The 25,780-nt window shown below is 36.8% G+C and overlaps 1 protein-coding gene across 16 annotated transcripts in view; it reads left to right on the top strand.

Moving 5' to 3' along the window:
- LOC136031843 (collagen alpha chain CG42342-like) overlaps positions 1-25,780 on the top strand; it is a 199,011-nt gene that overhangs the window by 42,346 nt on the left and 130,885 nt on the right. For all 16 annotated transcript variants that reach the window (XM_065711681.1, XM_065711682.1, XM_065711687.1 and 13 more), the window contains exon 2: positions 20,475-20,545. In XM_065711681.1, the coding sequence (XP_065567753.1) occupies positions 20,475-20,545 (71 nt within the window). The remainder of the gene's footprint in view (positions 1-20,474; positions 20,546-25,780) is intronic.

The following is a 25,780-nucleotide window of genomic DNA, read 5'->3' on the forward strand; positions in this document are numbered from 1 at the left end:
TGAGCTTACGAAAAAAATCATTAAGCTGTTTTTGTCTAAAGCATGTCAGGAATCTCGTTAAAAGATTCAAGGAAAGAAAACCCAAAAGGAAACTTGAATGTGGAGAGGGGGACAGCCAAGTCAAGTCCATTTTGCAATTGAAACTTAAATTCTATTTCTTTCAAAATTTTATTATGTCTTCTATATGTTCATGTATAAATTAATTTGCCTACTTGTTGTTTTTCTTTCGAGGTCCGTTTTCCCTAAAATTCTTCGTATGTGCCTAAATACATAAAAAATTAGATAAAATAGATAAAAAGTCGATAAAATAGATATGGCAAATACATATAGATATACAATTTCGCTAAGGAGGGCGTTAGAGGCTGAATCCGTGGCAAAAATGTCAAATTTTTTTACAAGACTCTCTATTATTTTACACTTAGCATGTTTTTGCATTTATCCCCTCCCCTGAAAAAAGTAAACCTATGTGCTGAAATAAAATTTCTTGAGCTTTCGGGAATTTGATGGGACTTTTGCCTAAGGGATAAAAGTATAAACTTTAGAATATTGGCTGACGTGTCGTGGTAAGGATTTTAAAGAAAAACGGCAGATGCTTCAAGGGGAAGCAGGAGAAATGCGACTGTCAAATAAAGCAAATTCTTGTACAGATCGAGGAATCTGCTATAGTATAGTTTAAACCATGAGGCTGCACACTGTTTATCTACCTGTCCACGACTCTCTACTTCGAGTTTCTGTTTTCGACTCACGACTCTCTGTTTCACACTACACTTCATGCATATTTTATTCTACCTTATGTGTCTCTGTTTTCATAGCCCCTACATCTAAGGCCTTAGTGAAGTGAACTACCTACCTGAAAGTTACCGGGCTTGACCCAACCACCAGAAAAAACTCTTTGGCTCGTAAATTTACCGTTAAAATGAAGCTAAAAAGAACAAACAATTTATCTTAAATAACGAAATTTTCCGACTCGGAAATTAGTCTTACATTTGCAAGCAAAAGAAAAACAGCCCCAAAGCAAGAATTCTTTTGGTAATATTCCCCCCCCCCAACAAAATTCTTTGGTAAGACCTTTCTAACCAAAAAAAAAATTCTGGACATGGCCCTGGCTTGAAGTATAGATAATTTTTTAGATATACCATGTTACAACCCCTCTTGCATCAAATTAATTTTAGGTCAAAATTATCTCTGTTGGTAAAATATTTAGAATATACGTAATGTTTTGTAAGGAAATGTTGGTTCTAACCACTGAGAAATATACTATATAGGGATCATTTAATGACGTTGCATCAAGAACGTCTCGTTAGTTAATGAAGCCTTGATCATCATGGGGAAACTGGGAGTAAATCAAATGTTAAAACCTCTTTTTTTAGACCCTTATGCTATAGACTACATAATATTTGTTCTAAGAAAAATAGTGGGAGTATTGTTCCATTAGTGTGATTTGCATGCCTCCAGTGGGGAAAGCGGCAATTTTTTTCGGGCACATTTTTCACGGGCTGGAATCTTATTTTATTATGTATGGGTTTAATATTCCAGAGTGCAATGTTCAGCTTGGTCAATAAATGGCTGATCGTTAGAATTAGTTTAAATGTGCAATAATTCTCGCATTAAGGTTCTGTTCAATCAGTAATTTGCGCATTATTTATACAGAGGACAGACTTAAAACTCAAGTCGAAACTTAGGCCACAATGGGCCATTGCCTCAAGCAGTTTGTATAGATGGGAGTGTTAACCGCTGTCTCTAGAATTTGTATCTGAAAAAATTCTCTATCTAAAAAATTTCTATTTATCCTAAAGAATAATAATAAAAGGCAATTTGTTTGGAAAAACGACAACCCCAAGGAAATCTGCTGCTGTTTCTGGCTGCTTTTTACACCCCATGGCCTCAGCAAGTCAGGGAGACCCAAAATGACCATTGGCAGGATGTTAGAGAAGGAGGCGAAGCTGGCGAGGTCTTCGATGGAGGAGCTTTGGTTGAGGGCTCAGGAAGGTCACCGTGGCGAACCACTGTTGCTGCCTTATGCGCCCTCAGGCGTGGGAGGACCTAAGTCTAAGTAAGTCCCAAGGAAATACAGTTCTCGGATACGATCCTTACATCTGTAAAGGTCTAAATAGGTAAAGTAGTTCCACAAGGTGTCACGTCTAAATGGCAGAATGCAACTCTTCTTTCAGTATTGTACTGTCAGCAAAGATAATTAACAAGTTCATTTATCTGTCCATGCGGTTGCTTGGAAAATTAAGGAAACACGAAGCCATGTTCGCCTATGTTAATAGATTGATCACTAGTTCCATCATTGCTAGTTTCCTCCTTTCAACACTAAGTGGTGTCTTCCGGAATATCATCACTGGAGAAGTTGAACCGTAAAAAATTGCCTGCTTATTTAGTAACATATCCGGATTTGGTAATTTAAAAAGAAATGTTAAGACGCTACTTATCAAGAGAACTGGAAATCCTGTCACAAAACACTCATTGGGTGTCTTTGAATGAATAAAAAAGAGAAGTTTTGCTTAACTGAAAGTAAGGAGCAACATTAAAACTCAAAACGAACAGAAATTATTCCTTGTATGAGGAGATCGCCCTCTCTTAACGCTAAAGCCTTTAGCACTTTAAAAAAAAGCTTCCTAAACAGCCCTTGTGTTTCAGGAGCCGTTCTTAAAAAAATGGGACAAACAGTCAAATTTAGCGAAAATAGCAAGGTATTGAGGAGGGGGTAATCCCTTCGAAAACGGAATAATTTCTTTTCATTTTGAGTTTTAATGTTGCTCCTTTTCTTTCAGTTAAAAAAAACCTTATTTTTTCATTTAGTTTCTGATCGTTTTGCAAATAATGCCAGTAAATCTGGCTCACCCTGTATGAAAAATATCCTCCACTTACGAGAAGCTTCTTTGTGGAATTTTCTCCCACGTAAAATACGCCTCTCCCCTCAAAATTCTCTTTAAATAATTCCATCCTCGCTGAAAATCTCCCTCCGCCTAAAATCTCTTACTGACTATTCAGCCTCAAAAAATATCCTTGGCATACTTTCATTTGAAAAAGACTTTGATTCCTTATCGTTGTCTCGATCACTCTGGAAACAGCTTCTTCCGTGAAAATTTTTTCCTGGAAATCCGAACACGCTGAAAATACCCCCCCCCCCGATAATTCCCCAGGACGTTTCTAAATACAAAATTGAGTCGGCAAAGTGAAAGTAAGACGAATAAAAGGAATTTCGTAAAGAAATTCTGTGAAATCCCCCAATGTAAAATTTCCCCTGGAAAGCCTACCCCCGGAAATTTCCCTCCCTATGGAAAATTATCCCAGTGGAAAATCTCCCCTGCAGAAAATTCACCCCCTCCCGAAAACTGTCTGTATACTTACCAATAGCAAGTACAATACATAAACAAAGGGGAAATCCCATGACTCGCAGATCTTATCCCAGGGGCTGTGGGGAGGGTCATGTTATCCTGTAAGGCATAGTTACTAGGCATTTCAACAATGTGAAACAAAATGGCTATCTCAAAATTTTAATTGTACGATTTTGAAGAAAAAGGTGGTCGGAGAGGGGCTAGTTGCCCTCCAATTTTTTGGGTCGCTTAAAAAGGGTACTAGAACTTTTAATTTTTGCTCAAATGGGCCCTTTCCCTATATTCTAAGACTGTTGCTTCGATGCCGTCACCCCTGGGGAAAACAAACAAAAAAGAACACACAAACAAATAAGCACGTATTCCTGATCTTTCCTCTGGCAAAAAATACAAAATTCCACATTTTTGCAGATGGTAGCTGGAAACTTCTACAAATGGGTCCTCGGGTACGCTGAATCTGATGGTGGGATTTTTATTAATATTCCTTGACTTTTAGGGGGTTTTCTTCTACCTTTTTTCGAAAATCAGCCACATTCTCTCGGGCTCGTAGCTTTTGATGAATAACGCTAAACTTAATGAATCTTATATATTTGGAATCAGCATAATAAGCAAAGTCTTTTGATAAATTTATTGATATCAAAATTCCGTTTTCTAGAGTTTCGGTTACTATTGAGCCGCATCGCTCCATACTTACAGTTCGTTACAAAAACTGTTTGATTTGCCGAACAGGTACTTGACGTGCCGAATTTTACGCTTTTCATTTAACTATTACAAATACTTCAACGACTGGACCACAGAAAGTGGGACACTTATAAGTAAGTGCAGGGGGCTACCATGTTTTACCTGCCTCCCAAGTTTTGGTCGTTTTCATACAAAAAAATGATCAAGAATTCAAAAATTGTTTTTGACGCGTTTTACAAAGTTTTTTTTATAGACCCCCCCACCTTAACTGAAAAAATCCTGGATACGGCCTTGCTTTTAAGGGTTAGATCACCGGTGAATTAACGTGTGAAGATAGACATTAAAAAATATTACAGCGTCACTTATAGTGTAGTAATAGAAGACTTCATTAAAAGAAAGTAGGATATTAAAAAAAAAAATAATAATAAAATTATATATAGTCTACAATGCAATTGGACTAAAGGTAGAATTTCTCTATAGGCTATAGTTAATCAGTATTTTTCATTTTTTAAGAATTATTTTAAGCTAAAATCGTGTTTGCTCAAAGTAAGGCTAGGTTAGACTGCGGAAATTTTGGAAGGTTAATTAAGCTAGTTGAGGTTAAGCTGTAGGGCCTACTGGGGACAGATATCTGCTTTCTTTACCCTCCCTTGGATTTAAAATTTTTCCGAGAAGACAATGATGCAGTAGTTTGGGGTAAAAAAAATGTCTTAAAGCACTATGGCGCTCGTGACTTTTTTCGTAAATACAATCATCAGTTTTCCCTCTTTTAAGTCTCCTAGACTCTTTGGTCTGGATAGATGTAACAATTTTCTGGCTGAAATATGGCCATACTTTGACAGTACGGCATTACTTTACGCCATCAGTCCGAAAATTGCACCTAAAAATGACCATATTTCATCAGTAGGAATGATATCCAGCCTTCAGCCCATGTGCAAAGAAGAATGAATATTTAAATATAGTTTAACTGAAAAAAACTAGAATTGTGGTTTTTCGGACAATTAAAATACAATAATAATTGGAGTCGTTTCACATGCAAGAGTATTTTTGATCCTTTGTAAATAAGATTTCAAGTAAATTTTCTGTAGGATATAATTATCGTCTATAACTGTTAAAATATGTAAATTTGAAACCGTATATCTACCGTGTATCTCTTAGCTTAGTCATGTAATCAGCTCTATTTCCTGAGTCATCTTTTTTTTATATCTTATCAACACAAGAGGAGTAGGCACCGCTACGAAAAATAAGTATCTTAGCTATCTTTGTGCAACCGCCTTGCAACAGCATATCTTTCAAAATCTAATATCTATAGCAATGTTTGTATCATTAGTTTTTCCTCATTGCTAATCTGATAAATTAGCACAAAAAAATATCAAATTTATATCAAGATAACTTTGTAAATGTTTCAAAATGGCATAAGCCGTAGATTAAGCAAGTGGTGTCAATTAGGGATGGGAAAGTTACGCCTACAAACCCCCCCTCCCCTAGATTCTGAAAAATACATCTCTTGGAATTTCAATCGAAAAAGAAGTTTATTTGGTATTTTCATAGAAAAAAAAATTAAAAAAACCAAAAATTGCCCCTTAGATGTTAAAAAATAATTATCGCTTAAATTCTTGAGTTAACGCAACTGGATTAAAACATTTACAGACAAATACGCCAGAATTGAATATTTAGGAAGGGAAGCCGTGAAAATTTGAATAAAGCAACCAAAACGACATGTAAACCACCTAAAATTTTAGTAGAAATTCTACAATATTGAGATTTCATGAAGCCCGGGTCTTGGACCTAGGCACGTGTACATGTATTTCTTAGGGAGGGGGTGCCAACAATAGAAAACTGATAATTTGAAAAATAAGTGCCAAGAAATTTGAATTTTTTTTACATTTATGGGAAGCCCAGACACAGGCCACCAAGCCCCTCCCATGCGTACGTGCATGTCTAGACTCCTCCCTACATCATCACTTCTTTCTGCTAAGATCCTCTTTGATGCAGTACTATTAGGATTTCGCCAATTTTTTCACCTGGTGGATTACCACCCAGACTAAAAAAAGACATTATACTTACAAAGTAGCTGTTGGTATTTCTATTAGAATTGTTAAACGAATTCCGAAAGCAGTTGACTTGCGACTGTAACACCCTTTTAAAATAAATTACAATACTTTTAACCTTTCGTGCCAAATACGTACTGTTATCAATAGTAGTCACTACATGAAATCACAACCCTTGTTGGCCCCCTTGCTGGGACGTAATACAGTACATGAAGACGTTTTCATTGATTTGTGTCTCCGATATGGAAAACGCTCTTTTGACTAGAATGACAATTTAATCAACCATCTGCATTTGACAATGTAGCTTTATCAGAGAAGTAGCCAACTCATTATAAACTTTGGACAGAGCCTATTTCCTGGCAAATTGCTTTGCCCCCCTAGTGAGGGTATAGAAAATGACCTCTCATAACTTCCCCTGGAAATGACAGCACTGCTAGAACATTAGATTGAATAGAAAGCTTTCATTCACAAGCAAGGGCAGCCTTTAATATTTTCTCCTAATACAGTTGATAGCCAATTAATTACGGAATTTACTACCTTAATTGGTAAAGGTTGCATTCCTTGCTGAATATAAAACGAATTCTGGAACATTTAGATGTGGCAACAAATCCTAAAGGTCAATTCCTACAGGTAATATCGACAGGTCAGATTACATGGATGAGAAGATTGCATCCCTTGATGGTAATTAACTATCGCATAAATTCGATATTATCGATATTATTATTATAGATATCGATATTATTATTATCGATATCGATATGAACTATCGCATAAATGTTCAATGCAGTACTCGTTAAACTGGTAATTAGCTTCTATCGAAACAGAGGTATTTCTTTTGCTGTAACAGTGATTATATACCAATTTTCACTAGGTCCCAACAATTTCTAAAACCTAATGATCACCCCCCTCCCATATAGTACATAACCTATATCTCTCAAAAAGTGAACTCTTGTTCGTTCACGTTGAAGGAATAAAATTAGCAATTTCAAAATTATCTCCCAAAATTTTGCCCCCTCCTGAAGTAACGCCACCTTATCAACCAATTACGAAGTTACTTAAAGTTACGAAGTGATTATTGTTTTAGAAGTGTTTCAGAACCGACTAAATTTTGAAAGTATTTTTCGAAATGCCGTTCGGTAGACTAGTCATGTTGTTTAGCCTAAGTGCTGACTTGTGACTACTGCTTTCTTTCCTTTTTTCTTTCTCATCAGTTATTTGGCTGTGTGCCAATTAAGGGTAACGAAACTATACATATGTACATCCATGGATAAGATTCGTCTCAAATCGAAAGTGTCATCCAGGGTATAGATGCACACAGTTGAAATTCTCAGCTTGTGTTCAGAACAGTACTTCCAACATCTCTGAAGCTGTTGATTTTCCCCAGTTTTCCCCGAAACATAATCGGACTTTCCAATATCCCCCAAAATCAACGTTAGTAAATACATAAACACCAGCATGAAGCACAATCTTCAATTGCTGCTTGCACCAGTTTTCTGGAAGATTTAAAGAAGCCTACATTTGGGGGGGGGGAAGTTCGACAAATTTGAGTTTGGCAGAGGCGCTTGCCTAGAAGAGGTGGACTTTTAGGAGGTTGAGTCGGTAAACGAAAATTCGGTATTGCACGCTAATCTTTTATCTACAACACTCACTGGTTGCAGGAGGGTTTGACAAAAAGTTTTTATATTCTCCATGTAATGTGACATATATGCAACTGATAATAGAATGATCTAATTATAAGATAATTATAAATATTTTCTAAGTGATACTATTAGTCAACCTTTTGTCCCATTCACGGCCACCTAGGATTATATTTACTATATACATAAAGATCGAACATAGAAAAGTTCTTGAAAATTCTGCTCAGTTATTTTCTTATCTGGCTTCTCTAGCGTTAAACTTCCTTTGCTATTTTGCTCATGTAAATATTGTTTGGGAATTGTTATTGTGAAAGCAAAGCTTGCCACTTAAAGTGCTTCGTAAAAATAAAGCCAACGAAAATCAACTTTGTTTGGTAAAGAAATTTTGTTTGACATTAAGACCAGTGAGATAGCTGAAAACAATAGTTCTTTTGCTTTGAACAATATTTCTTGTACTATAGTTACTCAAAAAAGGTATATACGAGTATATCCTGGATGCGGCATCACACGCAACCTAGTAAAGAGCTAACTCTAGTCAGGGGGTTTTAGGGAGCAGAGGAGCCACTTTACCCGGGCGCGAAGTTCTAAATGAATAATCTAATTTTTGAAATTTTATTTTTATGAAAATAAAGTAGAGGGCACAGTCGGTAAAACTTTGTTAATAAATTAAAATTTTGTTAAAATTGGGCCTGAAAATGTTTTAGGAGACAGGGGGGATGCTAATCAAGATTTTGCCCTGGGCGCAAGGGAGACCAGAACCGCTACTAACCCCAGCCCATAATAGTTATTCAATAAATAATAATCAGTATGTTCACACTAACCCAAGGGCTTGTCGGACGAAAGGCATCAAAATTAAAATAAACTGTAGCGTACGGTATAATATTTTTTGAGGACTGGAACAAAAAAAAGTTTGTCCCTCCCCTTAAAATTCGAAGTTTTCTTTCTCTCCTTCCCTCTAAGAAAAAAAATAGTCTCTGAGCCGTGAGACAAAACAAGGAATACAACCCAATGACTACATGCATCATTTACAGTGAGACGTAGTCACTTATATACATATTCAGAATAGGATTTCAGAAATCTGCATTAAAATTAATATCAGTCTGAACCATGGTTTTCCCTTGTAAAAATAGCTAAGCTTCCGTAAAACACTTTATAATGACATTTATGTTTCAAAATTAGTCGTAAAGATTTTTTGGTCCTATTTGATTCAGCGAGTACAAATTAGACATTATCTGCTGACTTGATGAGTCAGTAAGCTTAATTTTCCTGTACATTTTTAACTGTAAGCCTCAATGTGTTAGGAACTTGACGTCTGGTGGTCAACCAGAGGTGGTTTTAGGGTGACAGAGGCGCCCCTGGCGTGGAAATTTTAGGTGAGAATTTTAAATAAATAATCTAACGGTTATAATCACTTCGTAATTTTTGACATTTTATTTTTATTAAAATAAACAAGAGGGTGAATTTGGCAGTAATTATTCTTTAAGCAAATTGAATCTGAAATTTTTATCAGTTGGAGTGAGATATTTAACAATTTAGCTGAGGCTAAAGTAAGAGAAGTCGGATTTAAATAAATGAAAAATTGTGTTAATAAATGCAAAATACGTTGAAATTTGGCCTGAAAATTTTTGGGAGATAGGGGTGGGGTGCTAATCAGGATTCTGATCCGGGTGCAAGAGAGGCAAGAACCGCCAATGTGTCGACACTTTCTTATAGCCGTCGGGTGTTTGGCGGTCGATTCTTAGTGGTACACGTTTTTTCTTTTTGTCTTAGTCTTCCAACCACGTTATCTCGGGAAAAATAGATATTAGACTTAGATAATTCAGATTACCAGACAGAAAAGAGCTGCTATCCTCTTTTAATTTTTCTTTGTTTATAATTCGATGGTTACAAAAATGTTACCTGTTTTGGCTTGACAGTTAGAAACATCAGATAAGAAATTACAACAGAATGTTCCCAGGGCACTGATTAGAAAAAAGCGTAGGATTGAATTAGGGATTTAGGATAAGCAGGAGCTTAGATTTCCCTTAAGGTAGACTAGTAAGATCAATAAACAATTCTCAATTGCTTATTCAAAGAGAAATTGTGTTTGAATACCGTGATATGCAAAATGTGTTATTCTATACTCATTTTAGTTAAGACATTTATTTTAATAAAATCCAAAATCCAGTCAAAGAGAAGTGAGGGCAAAACCATTTAAGGGTCTGACAGAACTAGCGGAAAAGGATATAGATGTAGAGAAGCATGTAGCCCCTCTAAAGTATTGAATTACTTGTCTTTAAAATTGTGACGTGGAGGAACACTGCTTTCGTTTTTTTTTTTTTTTTTTTTTTTTTTTTTTTTTTTTTTTTTTTGTCGTGATCAGAACTTTGTAGCTGATGAAAGGTAGGAGATGGAAATGGGAGAGGGCTCATTTGAACGAAAATGAAAAGTTCTAATGCACTTTTTAAGTGAATAAGAAAACTGGAGGGCATCTAGGCCCCCTCCCACGCTCATTTTTTCCCAAAGTCATCGGATCCAAATTCTGAGATAGCCATTTTATTCAGCATAGTCGAAAAACCTTATAACTATGTCTTTGGGGACGACTTACTCCCCCGCAGTCCCCGTGGGAGGGGCTGCAAGTTACAAACTTTGACCTGTGTTTACATATAGTAATGGTTACTGGGAAGTATACGGACGTTTTCAGGGGGATTTTGTTTTGTTTAGGGGGGAGATTTGAGGGGGGGTTACGCGGGAGGATATTTCCATGGAGAAACTTGTCATGGGGGAAGAGAATTTCAATGGAGGGGGCGCAACATTTTCTAGCCTTATTCAAAAAACCATGAAAAAATAAATATGAAAAAGTTTTTCAACTGAAAGTAAGGAGCATCATTAAAACTTAAAACGAACAGAAAATATTACGCATATAAGGGGTTCACCTCCTCCTAATACCTCACTCTTTACGCTAAAGTATTTTTAGTATTATTATTCTATGGCCTTTGTAATTCAGGGGTCATTCTTAAGGAATTAGAACAAAACTTAAGCTTTAGTGTAAAAAACGAGATATTGACGAGTGGGCGAACCCTCTCATATACATAATAAAACCATACGAATATTGAAGTTTGTTACTTAAGCTAATTCGTAAGTTACGTATATCTTTGCTAATGAAAACGTTCGTAAAAAAATAAAAGTTCTAGTTGCCTTTTTAAGCACCCAAAAAATTGGAGGGCAACTGGGCCTCTTCCTCCCTCTTTTTTCCAAATCGTTCGATCAAAACTATGGGAAAGCCATTTGGCCAAATAAATAAATATGCAAATTGCGTTTTAATTATTCATCTGCGGAGAGCCGAAATCAAAACATGGATTAACTAAAAAAAAAATTCAGAAATTAAATAAGAAAAACAAGTTCTTTTTAACCGAAAGTAAGGAGCGATATTTAAACTTAAAACGAACAGAAATTACCCCGTATATGAAAGGGGCTGTTCCCTCTTCAACGCCCTGCTCTTTACGCTAAAGTTTTTACTGTTTTAAAAAGTAGAGTTGAGAGAAAGAGTCAAACTTTAGCGCAAAGAGCGAGGCGTTGAGGAGGGAACAGCCCCTTTCATATGCGGGGTAATTTCTGTTCGTTTTAAGTTTTAATGTCGCTCCTTACTTTCAGCTAAAAAAAACTTAAAACTTGTTTTTTTTTATTTATTATTAAGGAAGATCTAGATGGAGCAGTTCTGAAGTTGAAGGCACCTCAAATTAAGTGATGAGTATTGCTGACGCATTTAGGGAAGATGATTTTGACTAAACCTCAGAGCAGTAAGACTGCAGGCATATCATTTTGCCGCCAAATGCTCTAAAGATTCCTCCCTTTTTGTTTTGTTTGTTATTTACTTCGGGACCTCAGAAAGCCTGTGAGCTTCATTTTCATGTAACAAAAACAGATGGATTGTTAAGCATCGGTCCACTAAGAAAATTAAACAGTTCGTGATAACAAACTGTAAGTAAGGAGCGATGCGGCTCAATAGTAAACTAAACTCTAAGAACCAGAGTTTTGATAATAATAGATAAATCAAAAGAATTGAACTTTGATGCTTATACAATTTTGTTTTTTTTGCCAGAAGAAAGATCACGGATGCGTGTTTATTTTATGCTTAAAAAAAAAATCCAGGGGTGATCATATCGAACCAGCAATCGTAGAAGACCGTGAGATGGCTCATTTGACTAGAAATCAAAAGTTTAGTGCCCTTTTTAAGTGACCAAAAATATTGGAGAGCAGATATCCCCCTTCCACGCTCTTTCCCCTCCTCAACAGTCACAAGATCAAAATTTTGAGATAACCAATGTGTTCACCATAGTCGAAAAATCTAATAACTATGTCTTCGAGGATGACGTAACCCCCACAGACCCTGGGAGAAGGGCTGCAAGCTATAAACTTTGTCCATTGTTCAAATACAGTGTTGGTTGTTGGGAAGTATACAGACGTTATCAGGAGGGATTCTTGTGGTGGCGGTGGTGTTAGGGGGGTATATAGGAGGATCTTTCCATGGAGGAATTTTTCATAGGGGAAGGAAATTTTCGATGAAGGGGGAGCCGGATTTCCCAGCAATATTTAAAAACTGATCACAAATATTTAAAATATTTATAAGCGAACAGAAATTATTACGTATATGAGGGCGTTTGTCCCCTCTTCAATACCTCGCTCTTTACGCTGAAGTGTTTTTTGGTACTTTTAAAAGGGCTATTTCATTAACGACCTTTGTGATTCAGGAGTCAGTCTTAAGGAATTGGGACAAAATTCGAACTTGAACGTAAAGGGCGTGGTATTGACGAGGGGGTGACCCCCCCTCATATACGTGATAATTTCTGTTTGTTTGAATTTTTAATGTTCCTCCTTACTTTCAGTTGAAAAAACCTGTTTTTTCATTTGATTAAATGAAAGAAATTGGGATGCATCTTATCCTCACTGGTATTTCAAAAAGGTTGATTAGCCCCGGTGCAAAGTTGATTAGTTTGTTGTGTGCAAAATTAAAAAAAGAAAAACATTTGGGCATGGAACACACTAATTTACTTAGGCCTAGTGTTGGGAGAAAATAGTGAAAGATTGCTCTTACAAATAATGAACTATAAATTAGATCTCATCAAAAAATTGGTTCTATTAGTAAATAGAAGAGATGGTATCTCAAATTAATCACCGTGCAGATCGCGTTTTATGTAGGCCTACTTTGGACCTTAGTCACCTAAACGGATAGTACCTCCCATTATGGAGGTATTGTGTAATGGGATAGCCATGTCTAGGGTTCATATGATCCTAGCTATTCTCATTAGACTATCTCCAAATGAATATTTGATGCATCGAATAACTCAACTAGCATATTTCTTAAGGTCAGTCAAGGCTCTAGTGCCATGCAACATCGATAAAAATAAAAATAGCTAACCAGGTAAGCTACCAGAGGTGCCAATCGGGATTAAGGGTAGTTTTCTCAATTCTCCCCCCCTTGATTTCAAGAGTATATTGCTTTTGTACTTTCTTTAAAAAATCGAACAAAAGCAAAAATCCATCTTCTTGATTTTTATATATACTCTTTTTTGTATCTTCATACAAAGATTTAAACATTTTCCTTGCCCCCCCCTAGATATGGTTAATTTGTGCCATTGTAAGCTCGTCCTAGTGTTAATTATTATTTGGTTTGAAATGGGGTTAGTAGAGCCACTTTGTAAGCTCAGCCAGAGCTGACCCAGCTCTAAATGGGTACCTTGAGAAGTCTGGGGAAGGTAAACTGGAAGGGTATGTGAAAGCATAAGATGGATAGTCCCAAAATGCTCATTTGTACTTCCTGGCCAAAGGCCAATGAAGCGGAGATCGACACTACCGGTTTGAACTATAAAATCTATAGCCGGATCTTTTACTTTATTAAATAAAAAAAAACAAGTTTTTTAAATGAAAGTAAGGAGCAACATTAAAACTTAAAGCGAACAGAAATTACTCCATATATGAAAGGGACTGCTTCCTCCTCAACGCCTCGCTCTTTACGCTAAAGTTTGACTCTTTCTCTTAACTCTATTTTTAAAACAGTAAGAAACTTACTGTTTTAAAAAACAGTAGCGTAAAGAGCGGGGCGTTGAGGAGGAAAAGCCCCTTTCATATACGGAGTAACTTCTGTTCATTTTCATTTTTAATGTTGCTCCTTACTTTCATTTAAAAAAAAAACTTGTTTTTTTTTTAGTTTCTGGACGTTTTTGAATTGATGCATGTTTTGATCTTGGCTCTCCGCACATAAATAATTAAAACGAAATTTGCATATCAATTAATTGCAATTAATCGGAAGATTTTGAGAAAAAAGGAGCGAGGGAGGAGGCCTAGTTGCCCTCCAATTTTTTGATTACTTAAAAAAGCAACTAGAACTTCTAATTTTTTACAAACGTTTTCATTGGTAAAAATATATACGTAACTAACGAATTAATTTACATAACGAACTTCTATATTCGTATGTTTTTATTGCGTGTATGAGGGGCTTCAGCCCTCGTCGATACCTCGCTCTTTACCCTAAAGCTTAAATTTTTTCCCAATTCCTTAAGAATGAGCTCTGAATCACAAAGGCCGTAGAATAAAAAGTTGAAATGACTAAAAATACTTTAGCGTAAAGAGTGAGGTATAACGAGGAGGTAAACCCCTCTTATGCGTAATAATTTTTGTTCGTTTTAAGTTTTAATGGTGCTCCTTACTTTCAGTAGAAAAAAACTTTTCATATTTATTTTTTCATTGTTTTTTCAAATAATGCTAGAAAATCCTGCGCCCCCTTCATTAACATTCTCTTCCCCCATTACAAGTTTCTCCATGGAAATATCCTCCCACGTAACTCCCCTTCAAATCTCCCCCCTAAACAAAAAAAATCCCCCTGAAAACGTCTGTACACTTCCCATTAACCATTACTATATGTAAACACAGGTCAAAGTTTGTAACTTGCAGCCCCTCCCACGGGGACTGCAGGGGAGTAAGTCGTCCCTAAAGACATAGTTATTAGGTTTTTCGTCTATGGTGAATAAAATGGCCATCTCAGAATTTTGATCTGGTGACTTTTGGGAAAAAATGAGTGTGGGAGGGGGCTTAGGTGCCCTCCAATTTTTTTGGTCACTTAAAAAGGGCACTAGAACTTTTAATTTCCGTTAATATGAGCCCTATCGCGACATTCTGGGACCACTCAGTCGATACGATCATCCCTGGGAGAAAAAAACAAAACAAAAAAAACAAATAAACACGCATCCGTGATCTGTCTTCTGGCAAAAAATGCGAAATTCCACATTTTTGTAGATATGAGCTTGAAACGTCTACAAAAAGATACGCTGAATCTGATGGTGTGATTTTCGTTAAGATTGTATGACTTTTAGGGGGTGTTTCCCCCTATTTTCTGAAATGAGGCAAATTTTCTCAGGCTCATGACTTTTGATGGGTATAACTGATCTGGATGAAACCTATATATCTAAAATGAGCATTAAAATGCGATTCTTTTGATGTAACTATTGGTATCAAAATTTCCTTTTTTAGAGTTTCGGTTACTATTGAGCCGGGTCGCTCCTTACTACAGTTCGTTACCACGAACTGTTTGATCTTGTTTTTAACCTTTACTCTAAGTTACTTAGGTCTTTAATTAATGGTAGATTCATCGTATGACGAAAAAAGTGGTATATACCTACCCTGTAGTGCAAAACAATTTGGGGAGAAAAATAGGGATTGAGTCAGAGGAGATGGGCGCGGGTGCTTTAAATTGAAAAGAATTCTGAAGCAGTTCTTATTTAATAATTATGTACTGCTGGGTACAAATAGAGCAGTAGCTGGGTAAACATAGAGTTTTTTATGCGAAGCAAAGATTCGCTTGGATCAACCTGCTCTGACATGAATCTAGTGCTTAAACCATGTCATCAAAATAGAACTTCCAAGTCCAGACAGACATATTTTCAATTCAAATAAGAACCAGCTATTAATCCACTTGTCATGAGAGTTATGTTAAAGCCAAATGAATGCCAAGAATCCCCTTTTCAATCCCTTGATCTTCCGCTCCCGCTCACTTTAGACCTTCATTAACGTCAGTCACCAATCAATCCAAGCCTTAAATTCCATTTCAATGAATGGGGGTGAAAATGAACCTCTCTCTAATTGCTCAAGCGATTGGCTGGGGATTTTAATCACTTCATTTTTTGTATCGGATGATCGTTGAATATGGAAAAGGTTTATTTACTGATGGAAATCACACTCAAATAACAAGGTTTTACAAAACTATCATCTTACATGATAATGTGGTACCACTCGTTTTTTCTTCGTCTGAATGTTTGTAAACTGAATTCTTTAAGGAGGCAATGAAAAGATTTGATATCTTTCTTAAGCTCACGCAATCATTAAAGGTGTGTCTAAACCCATAAATGAAATATATGAGTTAGGTACAACGGTGTCGACTGAGGGGTGGGGGGGTATGTCTCCATAGATTCCCCCAGGTTTTGAAAAATACCTTTTTTAGATGGTATTTTATTGACAAAATTGAAAAAGTAACAACTTCCCCCCCTATATATTGAAAAATATATTTGCCCCCCTCCTAAATTTCGTGAATTGACACCACCGGTTAGGTGTGTTATCTTAATCTCAGAATAAATTTTTAGGTATAAGAAAAATAGGACTGAAAAATCGTCGGAATTTGGAGTTACTCTTGACTGAAATATGTTTTCTTACTTTTGCTCACTCCTCTCTATCATTGATATCTGGCTATTCAAGGTTTTTTGGGCATAGGTTTGATTATTATTATTTTTTTTTCTTTAGTCAGTGCAAAGCAAAGCTCTATTGCACAACTTGTGTGAAAATGTATTAAATTTTGCACAACACAACATCAACGTATAAAAAACCTCAGATACATTAAATTTGTATTTACTATATCTCGCTATTGCTCATTAGTGGAACTCGGGACTCTGAAGTCTTGAAAAGAAAAAAAAAATAGTATGGACCTCATCCTTATTAGTTGTCACAATTCTTTTGTGTCAGGATAGACGAAGTCAAGGTCCATTAATTTTCGTCGATATGGTCATCCCTATAAATTTAATACCTTTTCGAGGGGTGGGAATATTTGCGGCTACTCCCTATTTCCACGCTTTTAAAGTATATTGAAAATGAACTGCGTGTTGCTTGAAGTTTTAGTATAAGTATCCCAAATGATGATCTCTAATTTATATATCTTATTCTTTTTCTTCTGTAAATTTTCTTGGTTCTATGTCGGCTGGATTCATAAAAACCATAAATTTTTCAGAAAGCGAAAAAAACAAAAAAACAAAGTGAAAGCCAAGAGAAAGTGAAGCTGAGTCTACCCTATCAGAATGTTTGTACACATATGTCAATCACGCATACCGGGGCGGTTTCGAGTCCAGCATCCAGAATTATCATGGCAGTCATGGACTTTTCCTATAATTTCTATAAATTCAACCTAATTTTTGCAGATTTTACAAATTAACTTTGCTCTCTTTAAGGAAAATACAGTCTGGCGTAGTTGACAATGGATTAAAAGTTGTGATTTTTACCAAATTCGATGCCAAGCTTATAAATACAAAAGAAAGACTTAACACATGCAGCAGTATTTACAAATTACGAAGCATGAAGAGTACTTCTAATAAAGTCGACAGTAACTGAAAGTCAGGCTTGGAGCCAGCATTTTCCCCTGAAACGTCCAGATTTTTTACTTTTCTACGATAATTAACCTGTTGTTTTTTTTGGAGGGATGACTGATAAACTCTCACTCCTCCTCCTATATGCAAACATCTCTATCGCAGAAACGATTTTTTGATGTGCAAACCTGCTGTCACTGTCAGAGTTTAATTTCACATTTAACGAATTGGCCTGTAGTCAGCATTACATGTTATTGACGGTAAATCAAAATAAATAAAAATAATTTAATGCTCAAGGATTTGAACTGTATTACATCTTGTTTAATTGCACCTCTGCCCCTTTTAAACATGCATGCTCGTACATTTGTAAGGGTGTTTGTAAGGCTTACAATATTTTAAGGTTTTAAAGTCATGTGAAATTGCTTACTTTGAATAGATCTCAAGATCAAATTTAATAATAGTAACTGCCACAGACTACCATGTGAAATTTCTCTATAATGTGGCGATTAATTATGGGGTCTGTGTATTCTAATATGCTTAAATTCGATTCTGTCAAATTGACAAATTCTTGGCATATTCAATGAATGGGCGATGGCTCTCTTTTCGAATGATGTCTCGATAAGTCACTGAATTGTACACACCTCCTTACCAAACGAATTCGTAACCGACAATTATTCACAAATCCTGGTCAAGCCCTTCTAGATAATAATCAAGAGGATTTATCTTCATTTTGAAAAATTATTGAAAATGGGTATGTAGTTTCACCCTTTTATTAACTCTTTCGGATAAGAGGAAAATAAGGTTAAAAGAGACAAAGCTCAGCTGATGGGAGTAAATAGCAAAATTGAAACTTAGAACAAACAAAAATCATTGCTTTGTAGTATATTACTGGCTCACATACACTGCCTCGTGATGTTTCTCCAAAAAATTTGTAGAATTTTTGAGAGATAGTGGTTCGCTGAAAGTACGAAACTGAAGCAAAATAGGATATTCTCTTAGGAGAAGTAAAATCCGTAAGTAGTCTGCAGAAAGCAAATAAACTAATTTACGAGGCTCTCAATAGTCTTTAACCGGTAATGGTATCAATAACTTTTAGTATGTAATCTATATTCTCTGTAAAAGCTCAGTTTTGAGTAAAGCACCAGTTTTTCAGATTTTTACAAATACAGAAATATGACTCAGACCGTGTATATATATTGCATAATATGTGAAACAATATTGTTTTGTTTTAAATGGCTACTTTGCTCTTTTTTTCCATCAGACTAAAAACTTCGTTTTTAAAATCAATCTCGTTTGTATTTAGTTTTCCTAAATATGCACTCTAAAATTCCTTATGTGGGTTACACTTTCATTTAAACCATGTTTCCCATTTCTTCCAAAAAAAAAATGTCGAATGTTGCTCTTTAGGACTGTGCGACATAATTCCTTTTTTAGAGACATAGACATAAGGGGGGATCTATCGAAGTGGCAAACTAGCGAAAAACAGCCTGAACAGCCTGTTTGTAAAAACAGCAAAAGAGAAAAAATATTCCTGTCTCGAACGTAGAGAATCTGTCCTATATTTAAACAATTGATTTCCGTGTAAATTTTTCTTCTGTATTTCAAAGAAAGTAGTTGAGCCAGGTGAAGAAAAATTTCAGGAATTAGCCCAAATATCAATTCCTGAATCTCTTTGAAACTTTTTTCGCCTTGATCAATTACGTTTTTAAGAATATTAAAATAAGTTATAAGAAATATAAATTAATTTACGACGGTTTTTCCCAATAAAAGGGTATAAAACATACGCAAAAATAGCACAATAATAAAATGTCGAATTAAATATTGCGAAACCACACCCGATATAACAAACCACGATTGTGACAATCTTAGCATAATCGGTTTTCAATTTGTGTTGAGTGTCAGAGACAGTTTCGTGTAGCAAAGCCTGTAACTGAATCGCATAGATTCCTAGCCACCTGACACTAGGAACACTAGAAATAATAAAAAGTACAATCATATGTCATATGTACGATCATATGTACCTAACTTATCATTATAGCGTCCGACAAATACTCACACTTAGTAACATTTAGCGACAAACCAATCTTTCCAAGATTGGAAGGACCTTATTAATACTCTCTGCTAGACCAAACTTTAACTGGCTAATAAGCAGCAGGTAATCGGTGTATCAAAGAGAAGACAAATCCAGACACTGAGAAAAACAAGTAAAACATTTTCAAGAAAGTACACTCGATAAACGCGCACTGAAAACACATGGGTTTAGCACCCCTTCCTGGCCAACTCCACGACGAAAAGATATATTCCCGAAAGCGAGTGGATTTGAAAATGTTTTCTGGATCTTTTATAGGATAATAAATTATGGAAAATAATTTACCATCTAATAATTTACCATATTACCATCCATTTTATGGATGGTAATATGTAAATTATGCGCTTTGCTGTGGTATGATCTTTTTTGTTCGATTCTGGTAATTTCAGCTGTCTAATTGTTATTTTGATTTGACGTCATGTTTAGGGATTTCCTGCTCTTATTCAAAATTCTCAAGAATTTGTTTAAAAATTACAAATCGTCGTTCTCCTAAATTTTAACAATGGTTAATATTCCTGGATAAACATCCATTGGACATATTTCCCACACGGCAGTTTCTTAGAAAACGCGTATTTGAACCATCGAGTATTACGGGCTGTGGTTCGCTCTTTATAAGGTAGCAGCTACTGCTGCGACTGTGATCAAGGGTATAGTGCTCTTCGCTAATCCAGGTTATCAAAGCCATCCTTAAAGACATGGGAACTTCCCCTCCTCTGTTTGACAATGAAAATAAAAACAAAAAACAGAAAAAAAGGACCAACCAGTTTTAGTTTGGGTTCGATAAAACCAGCAAATTTTGTTTCATCAGCCATCTTCCCTGAGAAATATTCTCCTGCTGACTCAAGTTTTAAAAGAGACTGAAATTGGAAATGCGACAAAACAGGGAGGTTGCTATACGAGAAGTGCAGGAAGGCACTTCCCTACTTTTAAAAAGTTACTAGAGGCCTACAAATAAGTATTAATAAATAATTCCGGATTTCACAACCTTGCTTATCTGTCTTAGGAACAGGTGTAATTCGACCAGGACATTTTTGTTTTGTTTTTTTGTTTTATAGCAGATTTTATTATTTCAGGTCCAATGGGCCCACCTGGCAGACGGGGGCGAAGGGGGTTAAAAGGAGAACCCGGAGAACCTGGAGCCAATGTAAGTCTTTTGCTTCACTTTAACTAAGTGATAACTAGTTAAATAAGATATTGAATAGTAGCTTAAGAAAATTTCCGCCCTTTTGTTTACATTGCTTATAGCCAGAAGCGTCACTACCAATTTTTTTAGGTGGAAGGGGGGCAAGGGATTTTGTAGAGTTTTATTTTTATTGGCAAATTATCTCGCTACTAAATTACTCTTCTTAATTACCGACATAAACTCATCTTCTTCGATTGATTTTACGTCAATTATTCCCATTAGCTAATTCACCTAACAAAAAAATTGAGCCAGAACAATAGTGGTGATTCGCGCTACTATTTTACCAACTGGCCAGGAAAATTACAGAGGGACTTCTCACTCCCTCATATTTAAGACACCCTTGGTTAATTATATCATTGATTTTAAATTTCATATAATATTTTCTCGAAGTATTTTTGATTTTAACCACCGGTAACATTTGAATATACATGCGGATAAAATATTGCAAAAAATGGGGGAAAATATAGTTTCCTTTCTTATACCATAAAGTTATTTAAATTTCAAATCATACTCATTCGTGGTGAACATTACATTGTTCTCAAACCAAAAGGCCTATATAACGCAAACCCTCGTAATTTTATTTCTTTATTGCAGTAAAATAAAACCCTTAAAGAAAGCAACTTCAAGCAATAACATCTATCAAAATGCTGGTTTTGTCTTCGGTGTCCATAAATGCTCAGAAATTCGCCGTAAGTATACCCACAACATGAAAAAATAATAACGCACGTAAACCATAGCTTTTAATCGATAAATCGAGTACTCACTTGCCAATTTGGTCTGATAACCTTTCTAATCCGATGAGAACGAGTATAAACCATATAATGTATTCAACATTTTCTTGAATAAACCTTTTCCTTATTCCCTGTGACCAGTGGTTTTATAAATTTTATCCTGTAAAATTATAGTCTTCTAAAACATACAGAAATTACCTTCTAAAAACAGAGTAATTCCCTTGTTCCATTTTAGATATGGCTCTTAAGTTTTAAAATCGCTCCTTACTTTTACCAAAATATTTCACCTATTTCAATATATTTTCGTCTTTAATTTATATTTTTAATATTGAGACATAGAATTTACAACATTTTCTTAGACGAGCCTTTTTCTTATTTTCAGTGATTTTGTAAAAAAAATTGGTTGTGTGGCGGTGCCCTACCACACCCGTCATCATCACTTAAATGTTTTCTGAGTTTGAATATCCTGATAGATATTTTTATTTGTAGAGTGGGAACATACCATTTCATTATTAGATCGCGATGAAAGCCAGTGAGTCTCTCTGTAATTGGCCCGTGTCACCCTCTGACCCTCCTCGTCATTTATAAAGCATTTTCAGACATTTTCTGGATAAATATAATGTTTTAACTCTATTAGTTTGTGGAAGTGTTGATTTGCATATTGTATTTGATTTTCATGCATCAACACACTTCATGTCTCACTGTGGTACTCTGATAGGCTCGTGCCCGGTTCAATCGGTTTCAGTTTCGGCTATGCCTACTCCAGTCCTGGTTCCGATTCCGACTCTGGTCTCGTTAGCTCTGTATCCCCCGCTTCTCCCCCCCTTCCCCGATTCCACAGTTCAGATTCCTCCAATACCACTCCAAGTTCTGCCGATTCCAGGATTTATTATTCGGCTGCCCCCGTCGTTCTTTATGGCTGGTCATCGACACTACCTAGTTTATTACACGTTTTCGAGCACTTTCATTTGTACATTGGAAGGATAAACACTTACATCTTGTTTTGTAAAGTACAGATGAAATGTTTCAAGAAAGTGTGCGCACATGATAAAGTTATCGCAGCATTGAATGCCGACAAAGAGGAATATTTGAACTATGAAACAGGAACTAATGGGGATCTTATCTGAAATGTGTGTGTGCGTTGTCGTGACAGGGTGATATTATATTCCTTTGGAATACCGAAAAAATCATAGGTTAGGGTGGATATGCGAGAGTGAGATATCAAGAGATGACAGCAAGCAAAGAGAATGCAAACCTAAAACTTTTAGTTGATGATTAAGGCCAACTTCTTACTGGTGCTTGTACTAAGATGTCATTAGCACTAGTATTAGTGTTCAAAAAAAGAAAAAAGAAGACAAGCCTATTCCACTACCAGTGCCATATGCCACATCTTAGCTGTGTGCTGAAACTGCAAGTTTATGTAAAAAATGTCGTAATAGACAATGTATATCTAAGTAAAATAAAAAGGGCTTTGACAGACAATATCCTCAAGGGATATAAAAATGAAAAACAAAGCACCAGCAAACGTTACTGCATAATTGATAGTTTACCAACAGATACAGTCAATGAACCCAATACTATTATCGATAAAGTGTGTGGCGAGGTTGTTAAAAGTAGTGTATCACCCCAAAATGGAAATATGTGCCATGTCAAGAGAGAATATATTGAAATATTTTATTGGATTCAAAGCATTCATTTTTTATGATGATATTCTACTTGCCTTTATTTCAATTAAAGTGTTTCATTCCATGACTTTGCCATTTGTTTCCATTATTTCCAGGGTACACTAACAACTCCAACATTTAAATGTTTATCCAAAAGGTGGATATGTAAGAAAGGAATTTTCAGAGACAAAAGCACTACTACCGGGCTCATAAGGGATCTACTATAGTCTGAGATAGGTGATCAAGGTTATTACCAAAGTCTAAGAGAGATAGTCAGGATTTTTTCCCAGAGTCCACACACAGAGACAGGCAAACATACAATCAGACCCGTGGGTACAGAGAGAGAGGGAGAGAGAGAGAGAGAGAGAGAGGAAAAACAAACACAAACACATGAAGTCAGACACATAGACGTACAAATAGACGCAAAGACAGGCAAACAGAAGGTCAGACGCATAGGTACATAGATACATGGCAACTGACGGCCTGACAAAAGAGCACAGAGAGAGAGAGAGAGAGAAAGATAAAAAACACACAAACACACAAAGTCAGACACACAGGCATGCAAACGGACGCACAGACGCACAGACAGAGAAAGAGAGAGAGATAAAAACACACATGGACACGACGTCAGACACATAGGCATGCAAACAGACGCACAAAGAGAGACATAGACAAACACAAACACACAAAGTCAGACACATAGGCACACAGAGACTGAAAAACACACGCTTAGACACACAGGCACAGAGAGAGACAAACACACAAACACAAAGTCTAGAAACAGAGAAAGGCAAACAGACGCTGAGACACACTGGCAAAGAAAGAGATGAAAACACACCCAAACACACAAGGTCAGACACACAAGCACACATAGACAGGTAAACAGGTGGTCGAACACACAGGGGCAGAGAGAGAGAGAGAGAGAGAGAGAGAGAGAGAGAGAGAGAGAGAGAGAGAGAGAGGAGAGAGAGAGAGAGAGAGAGAGAGAGAGAGAGAGAGAGAGAGAGAGAGAGAGAGAGAGAGAGAGAGAGAGAGAGAGAGAGAGAAATACATACACTCAGGCGCGCAAAGTAAGACACACAAGCACACAAAAACAGGCCAATAGACGGTCACAACCACGGCAGAGAGAGAGAAGGTGAAAAATAAAACACACAAACACACAAAATTTGACACGCAGAAAAATAGACATTGAGACACAAAGGCACAGAGAAAGACACAAACACACACACACAAGTACACAAAGTCAGACACATAGGCACACAGAGATAAACTGTCATAGAGAGAGGTAAAACACGCACAAACACAGAAAGGCAGAAACACAGGGACACAGAGTCACGCAGATAGACGGTCAAACACACAGGCAAAGAGAGAGAGAGAGAGAGAAAAAAACACACAAAGACACATGAAGTCAGACACATATACGTGCAAACCGACGCAGAGACAGGCAAACAGGCGGTCAGACACATAGGCACATAGAGACATGCCAACAGACGGTCAGACAAAACGACACAGAGAGAGAAAGAAAGGAAAAAACACACAAACACAGAAAGTCAGACGCACAGGCATGTAAACGGACGCACAGGCACAGAGAGATAAAAGCACCCACAGGCACACGAAGTCAGACACACAGGCATGCAAACAGACGCATAAAGAGAGACATAAACACACACAAACGCACAAAGTTAGACACACAGGAGCACAGGGACTGAAAAACAAACGCATAGACACACAGGCACAGAGAGAGACAAAAACACACACACAAAGTCTAGAAACAGAGAAAGGCAAACAGTTACTGAGACATACTGGCACAGAGAGAGATAAAAACACATCCAAACACACAAAGCCAGACACACAGGCACACAGATACAGGCAGAAAGACGGTCGAACACAAAGGCGCAGAGAGAGAGAGAAAGAGATAGAAAGATAGAGAGTAAACATACACTCAGGCACACAAAATTAGACACACAGGCACACAGAGACAGGCAAACAGACACTGAGAAACAAAGGCACAGAGAAAGACATAAACACAAACACACACACAAGTACACAAAGTCTAGAAACAGAGAAAGGCAAACGGTCGCTGAGACATACTGGCACAGAGAGAGATAAAAACACATCCAAAGAAAGAGAGAGAGAGTAAACATACACTCAGGCACGCAATGTAAAAAAGGTAAAGATAAAGGATACGGCATAAGACTTTGCAGTCCTTACCAGCGGTGCTGATCTCCGTTTCTTGGCCCTTCAGCCAGGAAGTGCAATGGGGGGCTGGGGGCCAGCCATCCTGTGCTTTCGCACACCCTTCCTGTTTACCTTCCCCAGATTTCTCCAGGTACCCATTTAGAGCTGGGTTGACTCTGGCTAAGCTTACAGAGTCACGCCACTGACCCCCGTCCCAAACTGAAGAATTGGGTACACCGGGATTCGAACCCGCGTCCTCTCAGACAAGGGATCTCGAATCCAGCGCACCAACCCACGCAATGTAAGGTACACAAGTACACAGAGACAGGCCTACAGATGGTTACAACCACGGGCAGAGAGAGAAAGAGATAAAACACACAAAGTTAGACACACAGGCACACAGAGACAGGCAAACAGACACTGAGACACAAATCACAGAGAAAGACGTAAACACAAACACACACATAAGTACACAAAGTCTAGAAACGGAGAAAGGCAAACAGTCACTGAGACATACCAGAACAGAGAGAGATAAAAACACATCCAACCACACAAAGCTAGACACACAGGCACACAGATACAGGCAGACAGATGGTCGAACACAAAGGCACAGAGACAGATGG

The sequence above is a fragment of the Artemia franciscana genome, chromosome 10, assembly GCF_032884065.1.
Source record: "Artemia franciscana chromosome 10, ASM3288406v1, whole genome shotgun sequence".
Classification (NCBI taxonomy): Eukaryota; Metazoa; Arthropoda; class Branchiopoda; order Anostraca; family Artemiidae; genus Artemia; species Artemia franciscana.